The 23253-nt window shown below is 55.4% G+C and overlaps 1 protein-coding gene across 1 annotated transcript in view; it reads left to right on the top strand.

The window, feature by feature from the left end:
• Positions 1–3283: 3283 nt before the first annotated feature.
• TPO (thyroid peroxidase) overlaps positions 3284–23253 on the top strand; it is a 47686-nt gene continuing 27716 nt past the window's right edge. Inside the window, exons 1-5 of the mRNA XM_073896908.1 lie at positions 3284–3377; positions 8829–8913; positions 13220–13389; positions 15876–16008; positions 21742–21871. Coding sequence (XP_073753009.1) covers positions 3284–3377; positions 8829–8913; positions 13220–13389; positions 15876–16008; positions 21742–21871 — 612 coding nt within the window. The remainder of the gene's footprint in view (positions 3378–8828; positions 8914–13219; positions 13390–15875; positions 16009–21741; positions 21872–23253) is intronic.

A 23253-nucleotide genomic window follows, 5' to 3' on the forward strand; every position in this document is an offset into this window, starting at 1 on the left:
TTATTTTATTTTATTTTATTTTATTTTATTTTATTTTATTTTATTATTTTATTTTATTTTATTTTATTTTATTTTATTTTATTTTATATGCTATGTTAATCACCATACATTACACCATTATTTTTTGATGTGGTGATTCATTGTTTGTGCATAACACCCAGTGCTCCACGCAGAACGTGCCCTCTTTAACACCCATCACCGGGCTAACCCATCCCCCCACCCCCTCCCCTCCAGAACCCTCAGTTTGTTTCTCAGAGTCCATCGTCTCTCGTGGTTCATCTCCCCTAAATAACTTTCCTGGTCTGAGTGTCTCTGGCTGCCCTAGAATCCCCGTGGAATCTCCCCAAATGGAGGAGACTGGCCCTGGGGAAGGGGCGTCCTCTGGGAGCCCTGGGGGTGGGGTCTGGGGCCAGGAAAGGACGGGGGTGATTCCTGTCACAGCAGGCTTGCCCGGGCCTTCCAGGGACCCCCAGACCCACGCTCCTCCCTGGCCCTTCAGGACTCCCACTTGGAAAGATAGCTCAACACCGACCAAAGCATCTTACTGTGCTAGCCACACCCAAGAGTTGGCTCCTGGACCCGATGATGTGTCACAGGTGATGCTGGTCTGCTTTTCGTTATGGGTGTGCGATCCCAGGACGGGGTCACTCATCACCCATCCCTGCTATTTCCCCCCACCACTTCCCCGAATCTACATCACGTTCCTCCAGGAATTTCCCTGTCTCCCTCGAAACTTCTTTTTTTCTTACGGGGAGAGGAAGTCTTTTCTTTCCCATCACGTTCCTCTGACCGTCCTCCTTCTCTCTGAGCCTGTTGCCTGGCGTCCGTCCCCCCTCCCGGTGCTCCCCGGGCTGCTAGCTCAGTGCTAGCCGAGCCTGTGATGCTTGCAAGCTGCTCCTTACACAGCTCTGGTCTTTCCCGCGTGGCCGGGACTGCCTGTCCTACCCTCTTCCACTCCTGGCCAGCTGCATCCTTGTGTCTTCTCTGAGGCTCCATCCCGGGAAACCCTCCCACCGAAGTCTCTGAGAAACCGATGTGTTGTCCTTCTGGGTCTTTGCTCCTTGCATCTCTCGACCTGTTCTATGTGATTTGTCTTCCTTGCTCTCTGGACGCACTCTTCAGTGTGTTCAGTTAATCTTGGAAGAAACTCACCAAGCAGCATAGCTAAATATGCACATTTCCAGACCGTGAATCCCTCCCGCCGAAGTCTCTGAGGAACCGATGTGTTGTCCTTCTGGGTCTTTGCTCCTTGACTGCTGTCTGGACTGAGCCTCCCGTGGACGCTGCATCCCTTTTCCTACGTCCCCATCAACACGGGTATTTTCTGCTGTCGCTGTGACAGATGGAAGGACACCTTGGGATCTAGTGGGCGTTCTTGCTCAGGTTCTGATTGCCAGCCTCCTTGTGCCCCTTGAATACCCGAACACCATTGTCCGTCCACACGCTTCCTGCACCTATGCTCGTCTACTGGGCTGGGCTGCCACAAACTCCCACGGACATCGTGGCTTCCAACAACACAAACCTATTCTCATCGTTCTGCAGGTCCTGAGCCCAAAGGGCGCCTTCAGGGAATAAAATCAAGGGGCCGCAGGGCTGGTTACATCTTGGCCTCTGGGAGAGAGTCCGTCCCTTGCTCTTTCCAGCTTCTGGGGCACCTGTGTTCCCTGGCTTCTGGTCACATCCCTTCCCCCACACCCCTCGCCAAGACTTTCCTGCCTCCATCCCATAAGGATCCTGTGACTGCACCTCACCATTCAATCATGTCTGTAGAGTCCCGGGTTCCAGGATTCAGACGTGATGTTGCTGGGGGCATTGCAGCCCACCACGTCCCTCAAGGCACTGGTGCCTGGAGCCTTCTACTGGGAAAGCCTATTTTTCTGATCCACATTCTCTCACGGGATGACATGTTACCACATCCAGCTGCAGATCCACGGACACCACTGCCACATGTATCCTTCCACACAGACTCCAGCCCAAGCTCCAATGGCATATTTGCAATACCTACGAGCTCGCTGCCTGTGTGTGTGTTCTGTATCTCAAATTCAGCGTCCAACCCTGAACAAGTCCTCTGCGGTTCCTGCCCGTCTCCTTCCCCGGCCTCCCAGAGACAGCAAGGGGACTGCTATGAATCAGGCCAGCAGGCTGAGCGCAGCTGGCCTCCCCGCTCTGCCCAGCAAGCCCAGGACTCTCCTTTTAAAGAGGTACATCTGGTTGTTCCTCTCCCAAGACTCTGATGGTCCTAGACCTTCGGGGTCTCTGTCGTGCTGATCATGACATTCTTATGCTGAAAACTCCTGATGCGCTGATCTCCAGGTGACTTCGCCTAATGGTTTCAGAACCCGATCTTGGCTCCCCTGGAGAAGACGGGAGTCCTGCTTGAGTAAATCCTAAAGAAGAGAGGAAGGGAGAGAAGAAGAAAAATAATTTTCACGTAGTAGAAACCCAAGAGCCTTGGATGGGACACAGAGTCCACATCTCCGTTAAGACAACCAGGACGGAAGGCTTGTCATCATTAGCCAGAGAGAACCACTGTGGACGCATGCTACGCTGACCACATTGCATCTGAGGTGCGCAGTCTCTGAGGAGGCCAACCTCGGAAACCCTTCCTCCCTCAACTTCTGAAGGGAGCCATGGGCCCCTCTCAGACTCATGGTGCAGGTCTAGCCGGGGTCAGAGTGGGGAGCCCGGCTTTATACATGGGGTATCCTTGCTCACCCAACCCCGGGAGAGGCACCTGTTCACCGTCTAGGCAGGAGGCAGTAACGGCCCACAGCTGCCCGGCTTCAGTGGCCCACCCAACCGGCACAGGGTCGGGCGGCCTTAGAAGTTCGAGGTCCTTTTCCAGAAGAGAAGGCCAGCATCATGAGGGGTGACTGTAGCTGGCTTCTTCTTCCTCGACACGCACACCTTCTTTCTCCTTCTTTCTAGCTTGGGGCCGGGGCTCCGCCTCACGAGGACCTGCTTGCTTGTGATGGCTCACAGAAGCCTGGCACAAACCCAAGGCCATGGGGGCCGCCCTGGCTCCTGACGCTTGAATGGGCACCGAAGCACAGGGAGGGTTTATAGGGCGGCAGCTACAGCCCAGAGCTGCTGGACTCTCCGTCCGGGAGGCAAGTCAGAGTCTTCCAGGCTTTAGACCCAGGCTGGTGGGACGCCGTCAGTCGTGCTGAGACTTAGTGAAGAGCCAGATGACAGAGTGTCCAGCTAACAAGTTCCCGGAAAAGCAGCTCCCGCAGGCGTTGCCCTGATGGCCCGCATGTTCTCTGCCAGTTCCACTGTTAGAATGAGAGCGCTCGCGGTCCTGGGTGTCACGCTGGTGGCGGCCTGCACACACAGCTTCTTCCCCTTCCTCCTGAGAGGCAAGGACCTCCTATGGGGTGAGTGACGAGTAAATATTCTCTTTGACCTCATGAAGCCACAGTCCACAGCCACCCAAACAGAGCAGCGAGGCAGCTCCTGAGAGTCAGGGGAGACCCGATCCTTCCGTGTTTCCTTCCGCGTGTCCAAGAAGGGAGCAGGGATTCTGGAGGGCGGAAGGATCGAAACACAATCCTGTCTGAACAACTCGTGTCCTCTGACTATTAATGAGACTCTTCATTTTACTGCTTGATTATTTGGGGAAAAAAATGTCTTTGGGAGAAATTGCTTATTCCTTTGCTATAAGGTCATTTGCTGTGAGTGATGTGTGTGCTGGAACCAGGGTGCTACAGTGTCAAGTGGGGTTGAGAAAGGGTTGGGGTGGTTAAAATGATCACAGCTCAAACTCTGCTTTTGTTTGGCTAAAAAAGAAAAACGAAAAGGCACCAAACACCTTGAAGGGCTTTGACTGGAGCAAAATGTCGGAGGTGCGTCTGGCTGCCGGCCCCAGGGACACAGACGGCCCCCAGCAGGCTCCTGCCTGCCCACGGCCTGGCGGGGCTTCTGCGGACCCAGGCCCCTCACGCCTTCCTCGGGAGTGGGAGGACCCTCATGCTGACAGCCCCCGCCCCACCTCGACTTCGCACAGAGGACACGCATGTGGAGCCCCACTTTCCCCAATCCCACTGAAGACGGGGCTCCGTGACCACATGGAAAGTTGCACCCATGTCCTTCACAGATGCCTGAGCCCCTAAGAAAGCGCCGAGCCCATCCCAGGTGGCAAGAAGCTGGAGGCAAGCGCTGGGCTCAGAGAACGCGGGTCTGCCCACGCCCCTCCCCTCGCACAGCTGCCGCACGCAGGAAGCCGGGAAATCATCCGTCACGGGGACCCCCTGACGTGCGGCACTGTGTGGAGTGTGCCGTGTCTGGAGGGCACCAAGACACAAAATCAGATGCGTTTTAGCCGCCGCGGGGGAGGGTTGGTCTCATCTCGCCCGCGTGAGCCAGTCGTCCCGGGGCCCGGCACGCCACAATGTTCACAAGTGGCTTGTGAATTAATTGATTTGTCCTTTTATTTCATGCTTATTAAGGCCCTAGAGCTATAAAACCACGGTAACAAAAGTTGAGAGTCCTGTGGCTGATTGTGACCAAGTTGTGCCTCAGCCGACCTCCAGAGCATCAAGCCTACCGGCAGCACACTATTAGCTTTAAAATCACAGTCGACAAACTTGTATATGTCATACCTGCAGCTTTCCTAGAGCAACATTTATTATTGCCCCATCTCGGAGAGTTTGATTTTCTTTTTGCTGTAACTTGGACAAAGTATATAAATCACGTACAGTGCAACATCCAATCAGAATATTCTGCACGTCTGGGGTATTTAATTGTTAAATGGAGTATTTTCAGGCTGGCTTATTAATCGTTTACTTTACAAATTACTTATTTAGAAAATATTTCTCTGACCGTGTTCATTCATTAAGAGAAGAGACTGTTTTTCCCAGTTGACAACAAGCTAACGGCAGGTTTCACTGGTGAACTTTCTTTGAAAGATCATTGTTATTGGTCACATTTCACTGTCACCAATTTAACTCCTGATATTGCTCTGCGTTTTCATGGGTTTGCGTTCTTATCACAGGACTGGGGTCTTCGTGAAGCTGGCAGCCTGGAGGTGAAGCTGCCTGTGGGCTTGCTTCTGGGTACCTCCCCCCTGCGTGTCCAGTCTACTCACAGCCCCGGGAGGGCCCCAGAGGCCCGTGTCCACTGTCTGGTCACTCCCGGGAGGGCCCCAGAGGCCTGAGGTACAGCTGTGTCCAAGCTCACTGTCCTTCCAGGTCCTTCTGTGAAGCCCCAGACTCAGGGCTGGAGACTGGCTGATAAACAGTCAAGGACACACGTAGGTCCTGGACATGCTCACCTGAGGGTCAGGCTGTGGTCTGTAGCCGTCTGGGGGACAGAAGCGAGGCCAGGGCACCCTTTCACGTACATGCCGCTCGAGTCTAGCTCAGGAAAAGCCCCAGAGTAGGATTCCAGGAGGGCTCAGCTCAGAAATGCGTGCATGGCCCTGTGGGTCTAAGAAAGAAAGGACGGGTCCCTTCTGCAGAGCCCGAGGACGTCCTCACGAAGTCGTGTGTTGGTCAACACAGAGAGGGATGCGTGTCCTCTGTGCAAAGTTGAGCCTGATGCACAAGCATCCTTATGGCAGACATTCCCACAAGTTACAGCTGCTACAGAAAATAAGGTAAATAAGGTGCACACAGACCGCGGGGAGCAGAGGCCTCTCCTGCAGATCGGGGAACTTAGGAACCAGCCTAATGAGGGGACGCGCTTAACAAGGAAAGTTGGCAAACTTTATTCCAGTTGCTTGGGTTTCAGCAAACAGGGATTAGTTACGTCAGGGTCCAAACGCAGAGCTCTGAGCAAAACCAGCTCCTGAGAGTCAGTCAGCAGTGACACTCGGGGGCCCGCACCATTTACGGCTTCAGAGGAGGAAGATTTTGGCATTCTTGTTTTTAACTGTTTTTAACAAGCACTCTTTGGAAACAGTTGACTTGCTGCTTCTTGCTGAAGTATGACGTTCACTTGCCTAACAGTTTCCAGCCTCCAGGCCTCCGACATGTGAGAAGATTATGTCCCAAGGAGTACTTTCTTTGTGGGGGGGGGGGACCGGGACCGTCTTCAGAAGGCTGGTGTCTTCAGAGGGGACAAGTCATGGAACTCTCTAGAAGTCAGTGTTCAGAGCTGAAAAGAAGGGGGCAGGTTCAGATCACGAGGTCCGTGGTGCTGACTGTGCTGCCGTGAGAGGCTGACCAGCCCTGGAGGAAGGAGCTGAGATGGAGAAGGGGCTGCAGGGTCTGTGAAGGAAGGGCAAGCCCGCCGTCTCGGGTAGAGGACAGAATCCAGCCGTCACCGTCCACGCGGTGGGGATTTATAGGAACACACTGAGTCCTTTGGACACCAGAATGGATTTCTCCCCCTTTCTTGCTCACAGGTCCCTAAACACTAGCCCCCCTCCCCCCATGGCGGGTATAAAGATGAATTTGTTATGTTAATAAGGAGACTTTGGAAAGCCCTCAGGTCACCCAGGGATGGGGGCTGGTGGCCAAGAGCACCAACCCTGTGATCAGAGGGTCGGAATTTTCCGGGCCCCCAACCCTGCCTCTGGGCAAGGGGAGGGGCTGGAGGGTGAATCAGGTGCCAGTGGCCAGGGAATGTCTACTGTGTCTCCGAGACGAAGGCTCCATAAAAACCCAGAAGCACTGGGTTCGGAAAGCTGCCGGGTTGGGGACCCCAAACGTTCCCACATGCCACCGAGCTGGCCCCTCACGTCGCGGGGAGAGGTGCCCGTTTGCTGTGGGCCTCACCCTCCACGTCTCTCCTTCAGGCTGTTGATTTGCATCCTGAGTAAACTGATCAATGGAAGTGTTTCCCGGGCTCCTTGAGCCCCTCACAAATTAAGGGAGAGGAGGAGGTCCTCGGAACCTCCCTGGTGTAGCCTTTGCCGAAAGTGCAGGTGTCGGCCCGGGGCTGGGGACCAGCGTCCTATGGGCCTGAACCCGCATCCCACACCCCGCGGCGGGGCTGGCCATCTGGAAGAGGGAGAGCAGAGGGCCACTCGCGGGGCCGAGAGCGCTGGGGACGAGAGCAGGAGAGCCGCCTCCTGCAAACGCTCGGGTTTGTGGGGCCCTCTGCCAAGAGCTTCACAAATCACCTGTTTCACCCTCAAAATAACCCTCAGGGTGATCAGAAGTGGGACACCAGACACGGGGGCCAGTTTCAGACGGGGTTCCAAGGCGGCCTGGCTCCAGAGCCCCTGCGTGTCACCACCGGGCACAGGGTCAATAAGCAGGGCGACTGTTACATCTGGCAAGTGAGGGGCCATGCTGGCTTTGGGGATGAAAACACGAGCCATGAGGGCCGTGTGGTGGGTCTGGAATCACAGGGGCACGGTACCCCTGCTTTCGTGGGTCTCCCCTGTCCCTGCAGGTCTGAGAGAGACTCCGCAAGCCCAGCTTGGTCCTTGGAGCCCCTGCCTGTTCTGCGGGTTTCTGCCTCCTTGGGCCCACCTGCTGGCCCCTTGTTCACATTCCACAGCAAGCACCCCTGAGCTCACAGGCCTGGGCCCTGGCAGAGCAGCCCCTGCCCCACGGTGCGCTCCCCAGACCCTCGCGGATGGAGGGTCACCCAGCACTTGGTGGCTAATTACTCTCCCAGAATCCCAGGGACAATCCACATGGAATTGTGTCTTTCTTACAACACACTCGGAGTAGACTGGGGTGGAGCGGGGTGGGGCAGTGGAGAGGGTGCGTGCAGGGGCCTGTGCTGGGCTCTGCCCTGGTGGACCCGCGAGTCTGCTGGGATCCCTGCCTTTGGCACCTGCTGTCTCAGGCTCCGCAGACACTCCTCACGGTTTAGACGCTCTTATTTCTTCCTGCAACAAAATCATTAGTGAAGTTTTAGGACAAGGGCACCTGCCAAGCGTACTCACTACTTTAACAGATTTTCTGGGATATGCCGTGCCCACTTCATCCTAAATATAGACATTTACCATTCTAAAAATAGTTCAATTCCCATAAAGGTGTATATGTTCGAAAACATTCTGATAATCTATTTATTTTTACAAATAAATGCATTTCCTTTGATAAAGTATTGATTATGCAAAAGATAGATTAGTAACAGAAGCTACTTGTGTGTGTCACTCAAAAACTTGCCTACTTTACGTTATTCATTTGGAACCTCACATTTCAACCCAGAAATGGAATCTCACATTCTTTTAGTCTGGGTTGCTGTAACAAGCTACCACCAACTGGATGGTGTATAAACAGGAGACACGCATTTCTCATGCCCCAGAGGCTGCAGGCCCCAGATCGAGGAGCCGGCAGATTCGGGGTCTGGTGAGGCTGCGGGGAGGCGCGTCCGACCGCGTCCTGCTGGGGCTCAGGGCCCTGTCTTACTGACGCCACCACGGGGCTCCACCTGTGACTGTCCTCACGTTGTCACACGGGGGGTGAGGCTTCGATATACGCATTCTGAGGGCCCATGAACGATTAGAGCATAGGACTTGTTAAACATTTCAAGCACAAAGTAAAAGAAAATGCAAGTCTTGTCATTGCAAAGTGCTGGCATGTCTAAATAATTTATCTTTTGTCCGGTTCGCAACTTAAGATAGGGAAATATTATGAACTTGCTGCACCTCTTTGTTAGGGAACAAAGTGCTCAGGGTTCTCTGGGCTCACGGGAGGTGGGTTGGCAAGCGGGAAGTAAGAGCGGCCCGACCACACGTGGAGGTGGTGCGAGCGTGAGGGTGCGTGCGCTCCAGGGGCGGCTCTGCGGGGGAGCTGGTGCCCACTGTGAGGTGGGGACCCGGCCAGGACCCCACACAGGGGGCCCAGGAGCCGTGGGCTCAATGGCTGAACATGGCAGAGGGTGGCTGCACACAAACCTGCGTCATTGTGCCATACGTTGTTCCACAGGACGGAGCAGAGACTCTGCTGTCATCAGCATCGTGGAAGAGAGCAGGCGCAGGGTGGACGCCGCCATCTACCACACCATGAAGAGGTAGGCTTTCTGCAGGGGAACGGGGGGGCAGGCCACTAGGGGACGGGGCTGCCCCATGTACTTTTCACCAGCGGTCCAGCACCTCCACTTGACCAGTCAGGGGCTCGTGTGCGTTCATTCTCTTTCCTGGTTTCGTGGGCAAGATCCTGAAAGAACCAATGTTCAGTCTCAAATTCTGTCTCTAGCGAAGCCCAGAGCAAAGCACAGTGATCTCACCGGGACTCGGTACTGCGGTCCCGGCGGCAGGTGGGGGTCCCGGCAGCACACGGGGATCCTGGTGGCAGGCGGTGGTCCGGGCATCATGTGGGGGTCCTGGCAGCAGGCAGAGGTCCTGGCATCGGGCAGTGGTCCTGGCGGCACACGGGGGTCCCGGTGGCAGGTGGGGTCCCGGTGGCAGGCGGGGGTCCCGGCGGCACATGGGGATCCCGGCGGCAGGGGGCTGCTCGCTGCGGGGCAGTAGGGAGGAGCTGAGACCAGAGCGGGGGCTTGGGCTGAAGGACACCGTGTCACATGGGGCCTTCCGTGCAGGATTAAGTCGACCCATCATTCTGGTTTAAGTCATTAAAAAACGCTTTGATTTTAAAACATAAAATTGACATCAGTACTGAGCACATTGTGGTCTCACATGAGATATTTGTAAAGCAAACAAAACAAACAGTAAAGAGCAGGTTTTATCCTCACAAGCTTATTTCGTTGGCGGCTGACTAATAATTATATAAACTCACGCTAGGGACGGTGGCGTCCCCCATGCAGTCATTGAAGCCAGAGCTGCAGCATCTGTGCGGCCGAGACCCGGTCCGTAGAGCACTGCACGCCCCTTCCCTAGACGCCGGGTCACCCTGCGGGTGTCACCCGACCCTGTGCTCATGGACCGACACTTCGTTTACTCACTTGCCTTGGGCCCCTCCTACGGGTGTCACAGTGCTGGGCGTTGCCGGTCTGGCTTTGCCCCCAGCTGCCGTGGCGAGCTGTGCACGGGCCCCCCGCCCCCGGCCGCCGTGGGGTTCGTTCTCTTCTGGGATCGAGGTGGGTGCGTCCCACGTGCCCTTGCTGTCAGCTCCTTCTCTCACAGTCCTTTCCAACTTCCAACTGCAAGGCTTCCTACTCCAGTGTCCCTGATCTTCTGAAGCTCCCGCCCCTTCCCAGACTGGCCACTGGGCACACTGGCCATGGAGCGCGGGACCCACACCTCCATAGGGGAGGGTCCACCTGCCCGCCTTTTGCCCTGGAGACGGTGGTGTCCATGTTATACGGGCCGTAGGGCTGTTTTGCAGAGGAAGACACCTCCTCTGCCTTCCAACGCTGCCCCCCGTTTTCAGTAGCCTCCACGCCCAATGTGGGGCTTGAACTCAGGACCCCAAGATCAGGAGTGGGTGCGCTGCTGACTGAGCCCGCCAGGCGCCCCTCAAAGCTGCCCCTTTTCCAAGCATCCTGGTGAAGGTGGATGAGAACAAAGACGGTGTCCTTGGCCTCACAAAGTGTCAAGAAATAACCCAGAGCTAGGGAGATTGTCCCCCAACAAGAACCGACTCCTGTGTATACACCACCCTGGCATCTTGCAAAATTTGCAAGGGGACCCTTTCACCCTCCGGTGACCGCTGCCACGGGCCTGACCGCCAGGGCTGGGACCACATCCATTTATCCCACATCCCATTCACTGGGTTCAGGCGCTGCCCCCGGACCCCGGGCTGCAGGGGGAGGCAGGCATGTCCTGCTTGCGGCGTCCTCTCAGCTGCACAAGCCAGATCCTTCGGGGTCTACCTCAGGAGGCCAAGGGCTTCTCCCTGGGTTCTGAACTGACCTCTGCCCTCGGCCAAGGCGTCACCCAGTGCAAGGGTAGGGTGTCCACCATCTCAGGGCCCCCGACCCAGCGGTCTCGTCCACGGGTCTGCCAGTGGGCTGCGGCTGGCCTGAGTCTCCTTCTGCCATTGAACACTGAGGACAAAGAAATGGGGTACTTGGGGCAAAATAAGGAGGTGGGAGGGCGGCCACTGCAGACTCCCGAGGGGGTACAGCTGCTCCGTCCCGAAGAGAAGCACTGGCCCAGGACCTTCCCTGAAGCCGCCTTTCCAAGTCCGCCTGCGCCCGTGGGGACATGGCCCTTCACGTGGTCGTGTTCACGAGGTCTGTGGCCGTGGGCTTTGTCTCAGTGGTTCGTGCTGGGACATCAGTGCCCCGGGCTGTGGCCTGGGGGCTGGGCTGCAGTGGGTCTGTGCCCCTACAAGGTTCTGCTCACCAGCTTGCTGGTTTGCTTGTAAACACGGTGAGAAGGGCACCGCCTGCCTTGACTCCGGAAGCCTTTCCAGGGACGTTTGCCAAGCGGGTAGCCTTGGAAGATAGGGCGCCTCCCTGCACAAAGGGGAAAGTTTGCTCCTTGTCGACGTAACAGCGGAGGGCGCCTGGGGTGCAGGTCAGACCTGCGGCCCGTGTGCTACAGGGGTCCCCTGGCTGAGGCTCCGAGGCCGCCACACGTGGCCCAGGGCCTCCATGAGGAGTGGGGCACTCGCCTCCAAGGGCTGCTGGAGCACGTTGCCCCAAACCCAGCGGCTTAATACAGCACGTGTGGACAGTCACACCATCCCGTGGGTCACAGTCCATCACGGACCTCCGTGGGCCAGAGTCCAGGAGTCTGTGGGGCGGCAGTCCTTCTGAGACTCCGGGAAACCTCCCTTTCCTCACCTTCCTGGCTCTAGAGGCTCCCATGTTCCCCAGCTGGGCCCTTCCTCTGTCTTTGGGGGGGCGACGGAATCTCTGACCACTTCTCCTCCCCCCCCACCACGTCTTCCTCCTCCCTTCGTAAGGACCTTGTGGTTGTGTGGCCTTCTGGATAACCCAGGGGAAGAGCCCCATTTATCCTCAGCTGATTAGCAATCCCAATTCTATCAGCAACTTAGTCCCCTTTGCTATGCAGCCAGGCCTGTTCACGGGCTCTGAGGAGTCCAACCTGGAAGTCTTTGGGGGTCTGTTCTCCTCTCTCCCCCAGAGTCTCAGGGAGCCCCAGAAAGGCCAGCACAGGCACTGTGGTGGCTGGGGTCTCATGTCTAGGACCAGGGTCCTATGAATGGGGCTGGGGTCCTGTGTCTGGGGCCAGGGTCTTGTGTCTGGGGCTGGGGTCCTGTGAATGGAGTCAGGGCCCCTTGTGTGGGGCCAGTGTCCCATGTCTGGGACGAGGGTCCCCTCTCTGGGGCTGGGGTCTTGTGTCTAGGGCAGGGGTCCCATGAATGGGGCCAGGGTCCCGTGTCTGGGGCCGGGGTCCCGTGAAGCTCTGCAGGCTGGTGTTCATGACAACATGGTGTTATAAACACACAGGCAGGCCTCACATACCATGTTTTTATGGTGGTTATAGATCATGTGCATTCATAGGGACCTCAGGTTTTCTCTAATGTATCTGCTGTGGACACACGCCGTTCTTGTGTTTCAGTATTGCCTCTGTCACTGGCCATCCACCTGATGCCAGCTACCAGACTCTCAATGAGTGAGTTTTGTAAAATGGGCCTAATTATGGCATTTGCCACCCAAGGTTTTCAGGAGTAATAGCCTGAGTTATGAGCTGTGCTCAGCACAGCACCTGCCACCCTGGTTTGCTCAGTGATCCTGCACATTTGGGCTTATCAACTAACATATGGAAAGCTTCGGCGGCTGGCTGGGTCACAGTCGGTGGGACCACTGGAAGCGGAGCTCCGCTGCTTCTGCAGAGTGTAAGGAGCCGCAGATCCCAGGGCGGCTGGAGGGGCTTCCCTCCAGCTGCTGGCTCTATCTGGGGCCGCAGGGCTCCACTCCGCAGGTGCCGCCCAGGTAGAGGCCGGCTTGGGCCCCCTGCCCCCCGGGTCACTGGCCCCAAAATGCTGTGGGCAGGGGGCTGGATGGATCCCCTGGGGCTGGAGCTGTTGGAATGTGAGAGGCTGGGGATGCAGGGTGCTGGGAACAGGGCACGGCGCTTCCTGTACCCCCACAAGTGGCTCTGTTGCCCTGTTCTGCCCTGTGGGGGTTGATTCTCTGACTGGAGGGGACGGGCCGGCCTGTGAGCACTTGCTGGCCCCAGGAGACCCAACAGGGCTGCACGCACTCAGGGCCCCTCGCTCACCAGCTGGAACACAGCGAAGGCGTCTAACTGGATTTTGATGAGAAGGTTTAGCTGCCCCAAGTCCTGTCCGTCTACGGCGGTCCTGGTGAATGGCCTCCAGATACGCCCACCCCGACCCCACACGGTGCTGGTCCCTGGCACGTGCTCTGTTGAAGTGAGTAGTGATTATTTTGAAAGCAGCCATAAACGAATAACCCGCTTTGTGTCTCCTCTTTGCCGTAGGGACCTCGGCAAAAGAGAGATCCCTCGTCCATCACAGCTTCTGTCTTTTTCCAAACTCCCTGAGCCAACCAGCCGAGCCATTGCCCGAGCCGCCGAGATCATGGAAGCTTCCGTGCAGGCCCTGAAGACAAGCGTCTCCGGGAAGCTCGGACAATCTCAGCCTCCCACCGGTGAGCCCCCCAAGGTTCCCCCCACCTGAGCAGCAGCCCCCGAGGAGCAGACCACAGGGCTGGGCGGGGACTGCACGGGGCGCTTCTTGCTCGGCTCCATGCTCGGATGTGGCGGATCCTTAACGGTTGCTCGAACAGGCATGAGATTGTGTCTGGGCTCCCTGGGAGGTACCTGTCCCTGTGATGCGGGGCAGCAGCTCAAGCACCTGGGCAGCGGTGGTGTGGCGTCCAAGTGCGCGGGGCGGTTTCCGAGGACCGGTCGGAAGGCTGGGAGCTGCTTGCAGGGCTGTTCCAGGAGGCGCATTTTCGTGGGAGCTGCCCGGGGCAAAGCCCCTCCCTGCTGTTGGCCGTGGCCTCCGTGACTTCCTCCAGGGCTTTGAGAGCCAGTCTGCCCGACCCTGACCCTGACCCGGGGACAACACGGGCTACGGGCAGAGGAGCTGCCTCAGAGCAAGGCAGCCTGTGGGCTAAGGCAGGGCACTGCCGGCCGGACCAGGCGGTCCGTGCGTCCTGGGATGGGGGCCTGGAAGACGGACTTTGGGACAATCAGATGTATCCAGGCTTCTTCAGTGTGGAGTCATGTCCCACTTGCTCTGAGTGCTCCCTCCGAAAAGAGCTGGAGACACTTAATGCTGACAGCCTTTGTTTCTTTTACTTTATTTTTTATTTTTTTTTAATTTCTTTATTCCAAGTTTTTATTTAAATTTTAGTTAGTTAACGCATAGGGTAAAATGGGTTTCAGGAGTGGAATTTAGTGATTCCTCACTTACATACAACACCCAGGGCTCATCCCAACAGGTGCCCTGGCAACCCCCAGCCCGCCCATCCCCCCACCTCCGTCCAACAGCCCTCCCTCTGTTCTCTGGCGTTAAGAGTCCCTTATGCTTCGTTTCCCTCTCTCTTCTCCCCTTCCCCTACGTTCGCCTGTTTTGTTTCTTAAATTCCACACATGAGTGAGATCATATGGTGTTTATCTTCCTCTGACTGACTTATTTCACTCAGCATAATACCGTCTAGCTCCATCCACGTCGTTGGGAAAGGCAAGATTTCATTATTTTTGATGGCTGAGCAATATTCCGTTGTGTATACATATGTCGCATTCTAGTTAGCCTTTCGAATAAGATAGGCTTAGCCAAGTCAGGACTCACCAGAATTCTCAGATACCACACTTAACAGGTTCAATTGACTTCATAGCAACCAACGGTTCATCAGACATGGTTTTGTTTCAAATTGTGGGGTTGAGCAATGGCTCTAAGGCCGCCGTGCGTGCGCGGACCCCCAGCCCCTGGTACCTGCTGCAGGGTCAGTGCCCTTGCTCAGCTCTGGGGAGGCAGGTGCCTGGGGAGACGAGGCTGGGGGGTTTGGTCCAGCCCAATATGCAGAACCGAAGAACCGACTGATGTATGCAGTTTCCTGAGGTTTGCACTGTCCACAACATGGACAGGAATGGACGACGTGCGGTGTGAGAAAAGTGACCCTAGGAATCCACGTGGCCTAGGACCTTGTCAGTGAGGAGCGTCTCAGGCACGTGTGGGCACCCGGTTTCCAGGCTCCTTCCTGGCCCTGCTTTTGTTCATTGCACGGCTGTGACAGTATGGCTCCGTGCAGGGGACTCGGTTTCCTCCCACGGGTGCCTGAGCGCGTCCTGTCAGGAGGGAGCTGTGCTCAGCCTCATGAGGAGTGCGTACTTGTCCGTGGGCAGAACGGGAAGCCTGGCCCCAGGGTCATTCTGTTGCTCGCACAGAGCCACCGGCAGACACGGCTCCCTGCGCATCACTGAGAGGCCAGTTTGGTTTCTCGCTGACTTAGAATGGAATATGCGTTCTTTCCAGGGTTCCTCTAGCAAGTCTGAATCTCACCGGTATCTGGCTGTTGTTTTTATGGCATTATCTGGAGGATTTGTACAAACAATCATGGAGAAGTGACTGATGATTCTGTCTAGGAACACACAAGAAAGCAGGCCTTGCTCTGATTTGTTGAATAAACAGCAACAGCATTGGGGAAATAAATAAAGAGATAAGCCTGCTTTCTGGGGCCTAACCTGGAAAGAGTGGCAAGGAGGGAACCAGAAGTCAGTGCTCGGAGAGAAGGCAGGGCTGCCCACACAGCTGAATGGGCGGGCTTGGGGGAGGGTAAGGACCGAGCTTTGCTGGACGCACAGCCTCGCTGCCAGGGTGCAGAGACACATCAGGGATGCGACCCCACAGGGGCCCTGTCTCTGGGGGCTTGGGGGTCTGACTTGCTTTTCTGAAAGGTCACAAATCAGACATAGGTTTTAAAAGCCCAAATCCTTGCAGTGAGGAAGCACACAGGGATTATTGAGAGTGACTGGTTTGAAGGAGAAGGAGCCCTCACCCCAGAGGAGACATGGCTGGTGTGGGAGTCCCCAGTGCGGAGACCCCATCTAAGACCTCCTTACCGCGTGTACGGCGGCAGGTAGGCTCGTCATTACAAACGGTGGTCAATGTGCTGTTGTTTCTACCCAGACGTCCTGCCGGAAGATGTGCTGAAGACAGTTGCGAACGTGTCCGGATGCCTGCCCTACATGCTACCCCCCAGATGTCCAAAAACCTGCCTGGCCAACAAGTACAGGCTCATCACGGGCGCTTGCAACAACAGGTAGGCGTTTCCTTCAGACTGTCTCTGTCTTCTGGTGGCAGCTGGGCTCCAGCAGGGTTAGAGGCCATCCCGAGGGGCCTGCAGACCACCCGGGTCTTCTCCCGCCTCTGAGTGCTCAGGACCACCCCACCTGCCCCACCCCATCTGCGGGTGCCCCCCCCACATGACCGCATCCACCAGTGTCTCCTGGACGCTGCCCCGCCCTGTCTGCAGGTGTCCCTTGGACACCTGTCCATGCCACCCGCGGGTGTCCCGACACTGCCCCACCCTTTCCACAAAGTGTCCCCTAGAGTTGGGTTCTGGGAAGGCCCAGGAACCCTGGGCTTGACTGAGATCAGAACCCTGAGAAGGCTGAAGGCTGAGGAGGCCCAGACATTCTTTGGGTGGAGGATGGCCACGGGGCCCAGGACACAAGTCTGCACCAGAGCAGAGCCGCCCAGGTACTGGAGGGCAGCATGGCTACTGCGGTGGGAGCTGGGAAAAGATGGCCGTCCTCCCTCCCTCCCTTCCTCCCTCCCTCCCTTATTTCCCCCTCCCTCCCTCCGTCCCTCCCTCCCTTATTTCCCCCTCCCTCCCTCCCTCCCTCCCTCCCTCCCGTCCTACATTTATTCAAACACTCTGAGCGCCCTGAGCCAGGCCCGGTGACACATGCTGGGGAATGTGACAGACCTGTCCTCACAGAGCTGATGAATGGGACCACGGGCCCCAGTGGGTCCAGCATAAACAGGACTAGCTCCCATTTTTATTACAGAGAGTTTCGCAGTTCGAAGGCTAGGTCCTATGATGACTGTACTCCTGGACTAACCAGAAACGCAGAACGAATCTCAGAATGAGACAAAACGGTGGCACTCACGTGGCTGGTCACGGGGCTCACAGGGCTACGGCTAACAGACAGGGGCACGTGGTCCAGTCCATGGTCAGGACAGAGGGTGATGCTTGAGCGGACCAAATCATCCAGGACACCTGGGATTTCCCAGATGATCAGGGTGCCTTCCTGTGCTCTGCTAAAGCCACTCCACACCAGTGAGTGCGTCCCCTCTCCAGCCCCCTCCCTCCCCAGGAGGGCCTGGGCCCCTCAACTCAGCCTCCCAGGCCCCTTCACAGGAACAGGACGTCCCTGCCCAGCCCTGGGGAAGCCCCCCCTGCCCCAGGCGGGACTGTCTCCTCCATCGGCCGCCTGCTCCCCGACTGCACAGTGTCTGCCAGGGGCGCAGGCTGCAGAGGGTGGGAGTCCTCCGTGCACACAGATACCCCGCTCGGGGCTGCTCCCGCGTGCGTGTCCATGCCACACATGCCACATGCACGCATGCTGTTGCAGCCCGGGTCCAGCCCGCTGCGCAGGCTCTGTGCCATGCCCCGGGCATGTTTAACCCCGGTTTGTTCAGATAGAGGGACTAAAGACAGGATGGATATTTCTTTCTGGCACGTATTTTTCACCTGAGAAAGTGTATTTTCCTTCTGGATAGTTCTGGTTATTAAGCCGAGTTTCTAGAGCATCCGGGTTAGAGTGTGATCTTTTATTTCCGTTTTGAAGGCACGTTTGTCACCAGCAGGAAGCTAGGACTGCTATTCATTTGAGACTCACCAGTGGTCAGACTTCTTTACAAGGTTTCCAAGAATTCAGTCTCCGATATATTGGTCTTTGCCACCATGTTATGCTACCTTTTTTTTACTAAAATTTCACCAATATTTCTTTCTGATTTGTGGGGGGCAGGGGTTGTTTCCTTGTTACTGCTTTTCTTCTAAACTCTAACATGGACGCGCCGTGGGCTGTTCTCCACTTTCTTTTTCTTCCTTAACTGAGTCTTAACAGTTGCTGCTGCCGGGCAGTGAACCACAGGGTCTGGCCCCGCGTATCGGCTGCCTATTGGCCGTCATTCTATCTTTAAGCCAAATGTGACTTGGAATTTAACTGTATAACTTCTGAATTTCCAAATGGTGGATTGAAAAGATGCCTCCATTTCTGCTAGTTTTCCTGCAGTGTGGGGTGATGGGTGGGCATCACAGGTGTGGGATGTGGCTTCTCATGTTCGTTTTCCCTTTACTGAGAATATGCCAAGAGCTGGGATCACCCCGTGCCATCAGTTAACGGAAGTGGGAAAGAAGAATTTCTACAATCTACAATCTTCCTCGTTTGTAGGATGTGATTGGCGCTACAAGGGTGTTGCGTGTGTGGAAGCAAGTGCAGTGTGTATTTGCGGGGGCCCTACTCTGCTCTTGGGAGCATTTCCCGGCGGCTCCTCAGGTCCCCACAACTGCCCGGGTTTTCCGGGCCTGAGTGTGTGGGCATGCATGCGGCTCTCATCCATTAGGGTAAACTCAGATCTCTGCTGGGGCTGCTGGATGTGACAGTGACGACTTGATGACTCTCATTGGCATTCTGGGTCCTGTTTCTGCCTCGTGAAAGGGAAGGATGCTTACCTGGCAGAGCGGTTTCTGGTTTTTGAGAGAGAGAATGTCTAAAGGTCCTTGCATGCAGTCTACAATCCCGATACTGTTAAGTGTTGTCATGATTTCACCGCGAATGACCGGACAGTATCTGACCTCTTGGATCCTGGCCCGAGGCATTAGCCACAGAGGACCATAAATGTAATTCCATGCGCCTTTTCCTGTGAGCAAGGCTCCCACCATCAGGCAACTGTGATGTATTCATCTGTGGCGATGGCTGAATCTCAAAATTACAGCAGAATTTTCCCGGCTCAGGCTTAACGTCAAGTTAAAGATGACTGCTCGAAAGCCTGGCCCTCACCGCCTCTAACCCGCCCACCAGATGGATGGAGATTGCAGATGACGTTTCCATCCACACGGTGACAGAGACACCGACCATCACTGGACTCATCTGCTTCATGCCCAGGCCTGCCAAACGGACATCCTGCGTGGACACAGAGATGGACTGGGAACAGCCCTCCAGGCTGCGGGACGGGACCCATCTCCGTTACGTGGTAATTCTGCGCAGAGCCTCATCCTTGGAGAATTTCTGACCTCAGAACCCATGAGTGCCTAGAGGAAGTGATATATTCTGAAGGTAAAATCTGATTCATGCATTTGAGTTATAGGCAGAATCCCTGACCTACCTGGGTTTAGTGTTTAATTTGGTGTGTATAAAATTTTCTGCATTAATTTGTTGAAACAATTGTGAAAACCCAAACTAAGTGTGGGATCGGTCTTCCAAACATGTGTGAACAAGCATTATGTCCACCGGGACCTGCAGACTCACCCACCGGCTCGCGTTCCATCGGGACACCTGCCACGGGGTCATATCTACACTCACTGCTTCTTCTGTTTTGTGTTTTGATGTAATTCGTGAAACCATCTGGCAGAGGTGACAGCTTGTGGATCTTACTGGAGTGGACGTCCTTCACATGGTGGTCTCCTGTAGGGAGGCCTGTGTTTAACCTGCTTCAAACTGTAGCCACCAGACAACAGATACTGGCTGCTCAGAGCTCAAGCTGCACTAAGGTCGTTTACAATACTAATGCTTGACTGAAACAAAACAGAACCCCTGACGGGTGCACGCCGCCCCTGAGGCCCCAGGATGCTCACGTCTGAGGAAAAGTAGATGTTGCTGGTGTGGGTTTCCTGCATGACATACGTGGACCATAACACGGGTACGAATGATGCCAGACTAGGGAAGTTTCCAGAGTTCTTGGAGCATATCGAGTCCATGCCCATGACAGAAAAGCACCGCATCAATCAACCACGCACTCGTGAGTCTGCACCACCTGCAATCAGGGAGCTCCAGCCCAAGGCCCACGCACCATGGGCTGAGCTTTCTTATGCTTCAGGCTAACGGACAGGGCATCGGGCACAGTAGGAGCCACTCCAGGTCCTAGGGCCACATGGGGAGTTGTCTGGGTTTGTGTGTCCCGTCCCCTGCCCTGCTGCCCACGTGTGCACCATTCGCAGATGAGGGTGTGGAAAGGTTGCGTTGCCACAGAGGTCAAAGCTCCATCGAGGTTCCCCCAGCATGAGACACTTGGTGACATCGCATCTCCTCAAGCAGACACCGTGCACAGTCCCGGTGCTCCCATGTCCGCAGCTGGGAGGACACCCCCCCGGAGCCTCCCAGCATCCACTGTGGACTTCCATCCACGGTCAGGCTGGAAGTTGGACCTGCCTCTCTTTTTAGAACCCGGGGTGTCACAGCATCCAGGGTGCCGGAGCCTCAGAGAGGGGCGCTAGCGCTTCCAAACATCACAGCACAGACAGCTCTGTCCTTGAAACATCTCCTCTGGAAACGCTCCCACCTGCGCACTCTGTCAGCTTATGACCCTTTCCGTCCCGCGGCCTAGAACCCAACACTAATAAGCAAGTGATTTGGAGCTAGAGGTCGATCCCATGGTGGCAGAGATTTTTCTGACACGGGAGCGACGCTGGATGCCTTGTGGGGAGGCCGTGAGAAGGTCTCTGGATGGCACCGAACACCGCCCCCCGCACAGGCCGCGCTCTGTCCTGGGCTCCCGCCGGGCAGGCTGAGGCTCTGGCTGTGAAGGTCAAGTGCAGTCCCTTGCCGAGTGTCCACAAAGACAGGCGAGGGCCATGGGGCTGTCATGACAGCCTACAAGCTACTGAAATATAAAGTCAATCAGCAAAAAAATCATGGCCTAAGCAGTTAAATGAGTATTTCATTATTTTTAATGGAGTGAAATTACACCTCTCCCCAAGCAGTGGAATTTCAATAAAGAGAAACCAACTGTAATGAATCTGACACTGTGAGAGTGCACGCCAATCTCCCCACACTGACTTACTGCCGCTAATTAAATGCATTGCTGTCCCACGTCATTCTACAGATTGAGCCACGATGGTGCACTGGAGATCAGTGAAGGATGGATAATAGGATTCTCCCCCACCCACCGCCCCTGCAGACACACAGAAGTCCCCATCCCACCTCCTGCTAGCAAGGCCCTCTGGAGGGCTCCTCGAGGGGCAGTGGCAACATGAGTGACGCAGCAGTGAAGTCCTGTTCCCTAAGTCCGGAGCCGTGTGGTGCCATTAGGAGAAGCGCGGTCTGTTCAGTCTGTCACGGGGGCCAAAACTGCGTTTCGCCTCCCGATGTGCAGACTCTTGGTTGCCCAGACTAGCAGCCTCCCTGGGTAGCTCACGGTTCCTTTCACTGTCAAGCAGAGCTTCTAAATCAGTCACATTTATGGAAGAATGATCCACATATGTGGCCTCCTTAATTGTGATCATAATGTGTCAAAACAAAGCAACGGATTTTTAAATACTTATATTTCTCAACACTCCAAAAACTTTACAAAATCATTCAGCTTTTCATGAATCTCTTAGACTTCGCAACTTAGATGTTCCAAGTGTCTACACATCGGATGCATGAGACGCTTGTTGAGAAGTCTAGATCCCGATCTTCTCCAACTCTAACCCTTTGGCCGTGTGGCCTCCTGAGCCTGGACACTTGTCGACCACACGCCTCCAAACTGGCCTCAGGCGCACTTCTTTGCAAAGACCCTACAACGGCCGCTCAAACGCCCCTACTGGGTGCTCCCACGTGGATTTGGTTGACAAATGCCAAGGGGACCTGAACACTGTAACGATCTTACGTCCAAATTATCCTTTAAAACACACACACACACACACACACACACACAAATTTTTCTCTAACAGAAAATTCCCATTTCATTTGGCTCTTTGAACTGATATTTCCATTCTCACTCAGCTATCCTCTTTTTCCAAAGGTAGGCTATCTCGTGCTTGCAAGTCTCACGTTTGTCTCCACAGAGACCACCCCAGATGGGGAGCCTCCAACACAGCCCTGGCGCGATGGCTGCCGCCCACCTACGAAGACGGGGTCAGTGAGCCCAGAGGCTGGAACCCCCACTTGCGGTACAACGGCTTCCCACTGCCCCCGGTAGGTGCCTCCGCATGCTGTGCCAACCGCGCTGGAACCCAGTCCCCGTGGCACTGCCAGATGCCGCCGTCTTAGAGGACGCCAGCCTGCTGCTGAGACCGGGCTCAGGGCGGCGGGCCCGGCGGTGTGCTCACAGAGCCTGGTCCTCTCCACCCCTCCAGCGCCTGTGCTCGCCAGCTTGGGAGCTGAGGCACAGAGAGATGGAAGTCACCAGTCAGTGACTGGGATTAAGGCTCGTTCAACTCTCTGCTCTTCACAATCATTTTGGTATTTTGGGTTTGTTTTTTTAAGATTTATTTATTTGGTTGTGGGGGAAGAGCAGAGGGAGAGAGAGCATCCCAAGCAGACTCCCTGAGTCTGAGTCGGAGCTCAATGTGGGGTTTGATATTACAACCCTGAGATCATGACCTGAACCGAAACTAAGAGTCAGTTGCTTAACTGACTGAGCCACTCAGGTGCCCCTCATTTTGGCATTTTGAAATAAATTCCTTTACCCATAGGCAGAGGATGATGTGTGTTCAAAGATACTTATCAGTTAAGTCATTCACTTATTTATGCAAAATGATGGTTGCCGCTTTACTTCCAGAGGCAAATTATTTGCTAAGCAAACTCATATCCAATCCACTGATGAATTTGGTTAAAAAGTGGATATTTTGCCTTCAATTTGACTACTTGCTTCCATGAATAAACCAGTCTGCCTGGTTTTGTACTACGTGAGACAATGGAATTCTCCAGAAATACGACCGTGATGCTCTGCTCAGCATGAGCAGTCAGGATCTGACCACACCAGCTTGGGGCTGGTACCCCACCCCCAGGTTCTCTACAGAAGATCAACTTCCCTGGGCTGTTCTTCCAGACCGTGGCTGAGCAGGACAGGTGCTCCTCATAGCTGGGAGCCGCGTCGGAGCTGGTAGCTGGGCCTGGTGGGGCCGCACGGGCCCCTCCAGCTGCGCTCGTCCCCCGTACATTTCGGCAGGTCACTGTCAGCCTCCACTCGACTGTCCCTAAATGAGTTCGGAATACCTTTCCCATCCTGTTAGTTGCCTGTTCAAGCCCCGAGGCTCTCTGAACTCTCAGAGTTAAGGGACCAGGATTCTGTAAACCCATATTTGCCAGAATTACATGGCTACTTGGAGGATTGGAGCTCAGAAACCTTTGACTTGGGCTGTTAGGTTTCTGCTCCTGCCGAAACCACTCAATGTTCCCACCCTCCAGTTCTGGAGGTGAGGAGTGTGACGTGGGTCTCACGGGGCTACGACCAGGTATGGGCGGGAATGCAGCGGAGCCTCTTCCCGGCCCCCCAAAGCCACATCCCCTCTGACCACAGGCAGGAGAGGCTCTCAGATTTTAAGAACCTGCGATTGCATTGGATCCACTGGGAA

The sequence above is a fragment of the Callorhinus ursinus genome, unplaced genomic scaffold, assembly GCF_003265705.2.
Source record: "Callorhinus ursinus isolate GAN/ISIS: 27379988/994484 unplaced genomic scaffold, GSC_fseal_2.0 scaffold10, whole genome shotgun sequence".
Classification (NCBI taxonomy): Eukaryota; Metazoa; Chordata; class Mammalia; order Carnivora; family Otariidae; genus Callorhinus; species Callorhinus ursinus.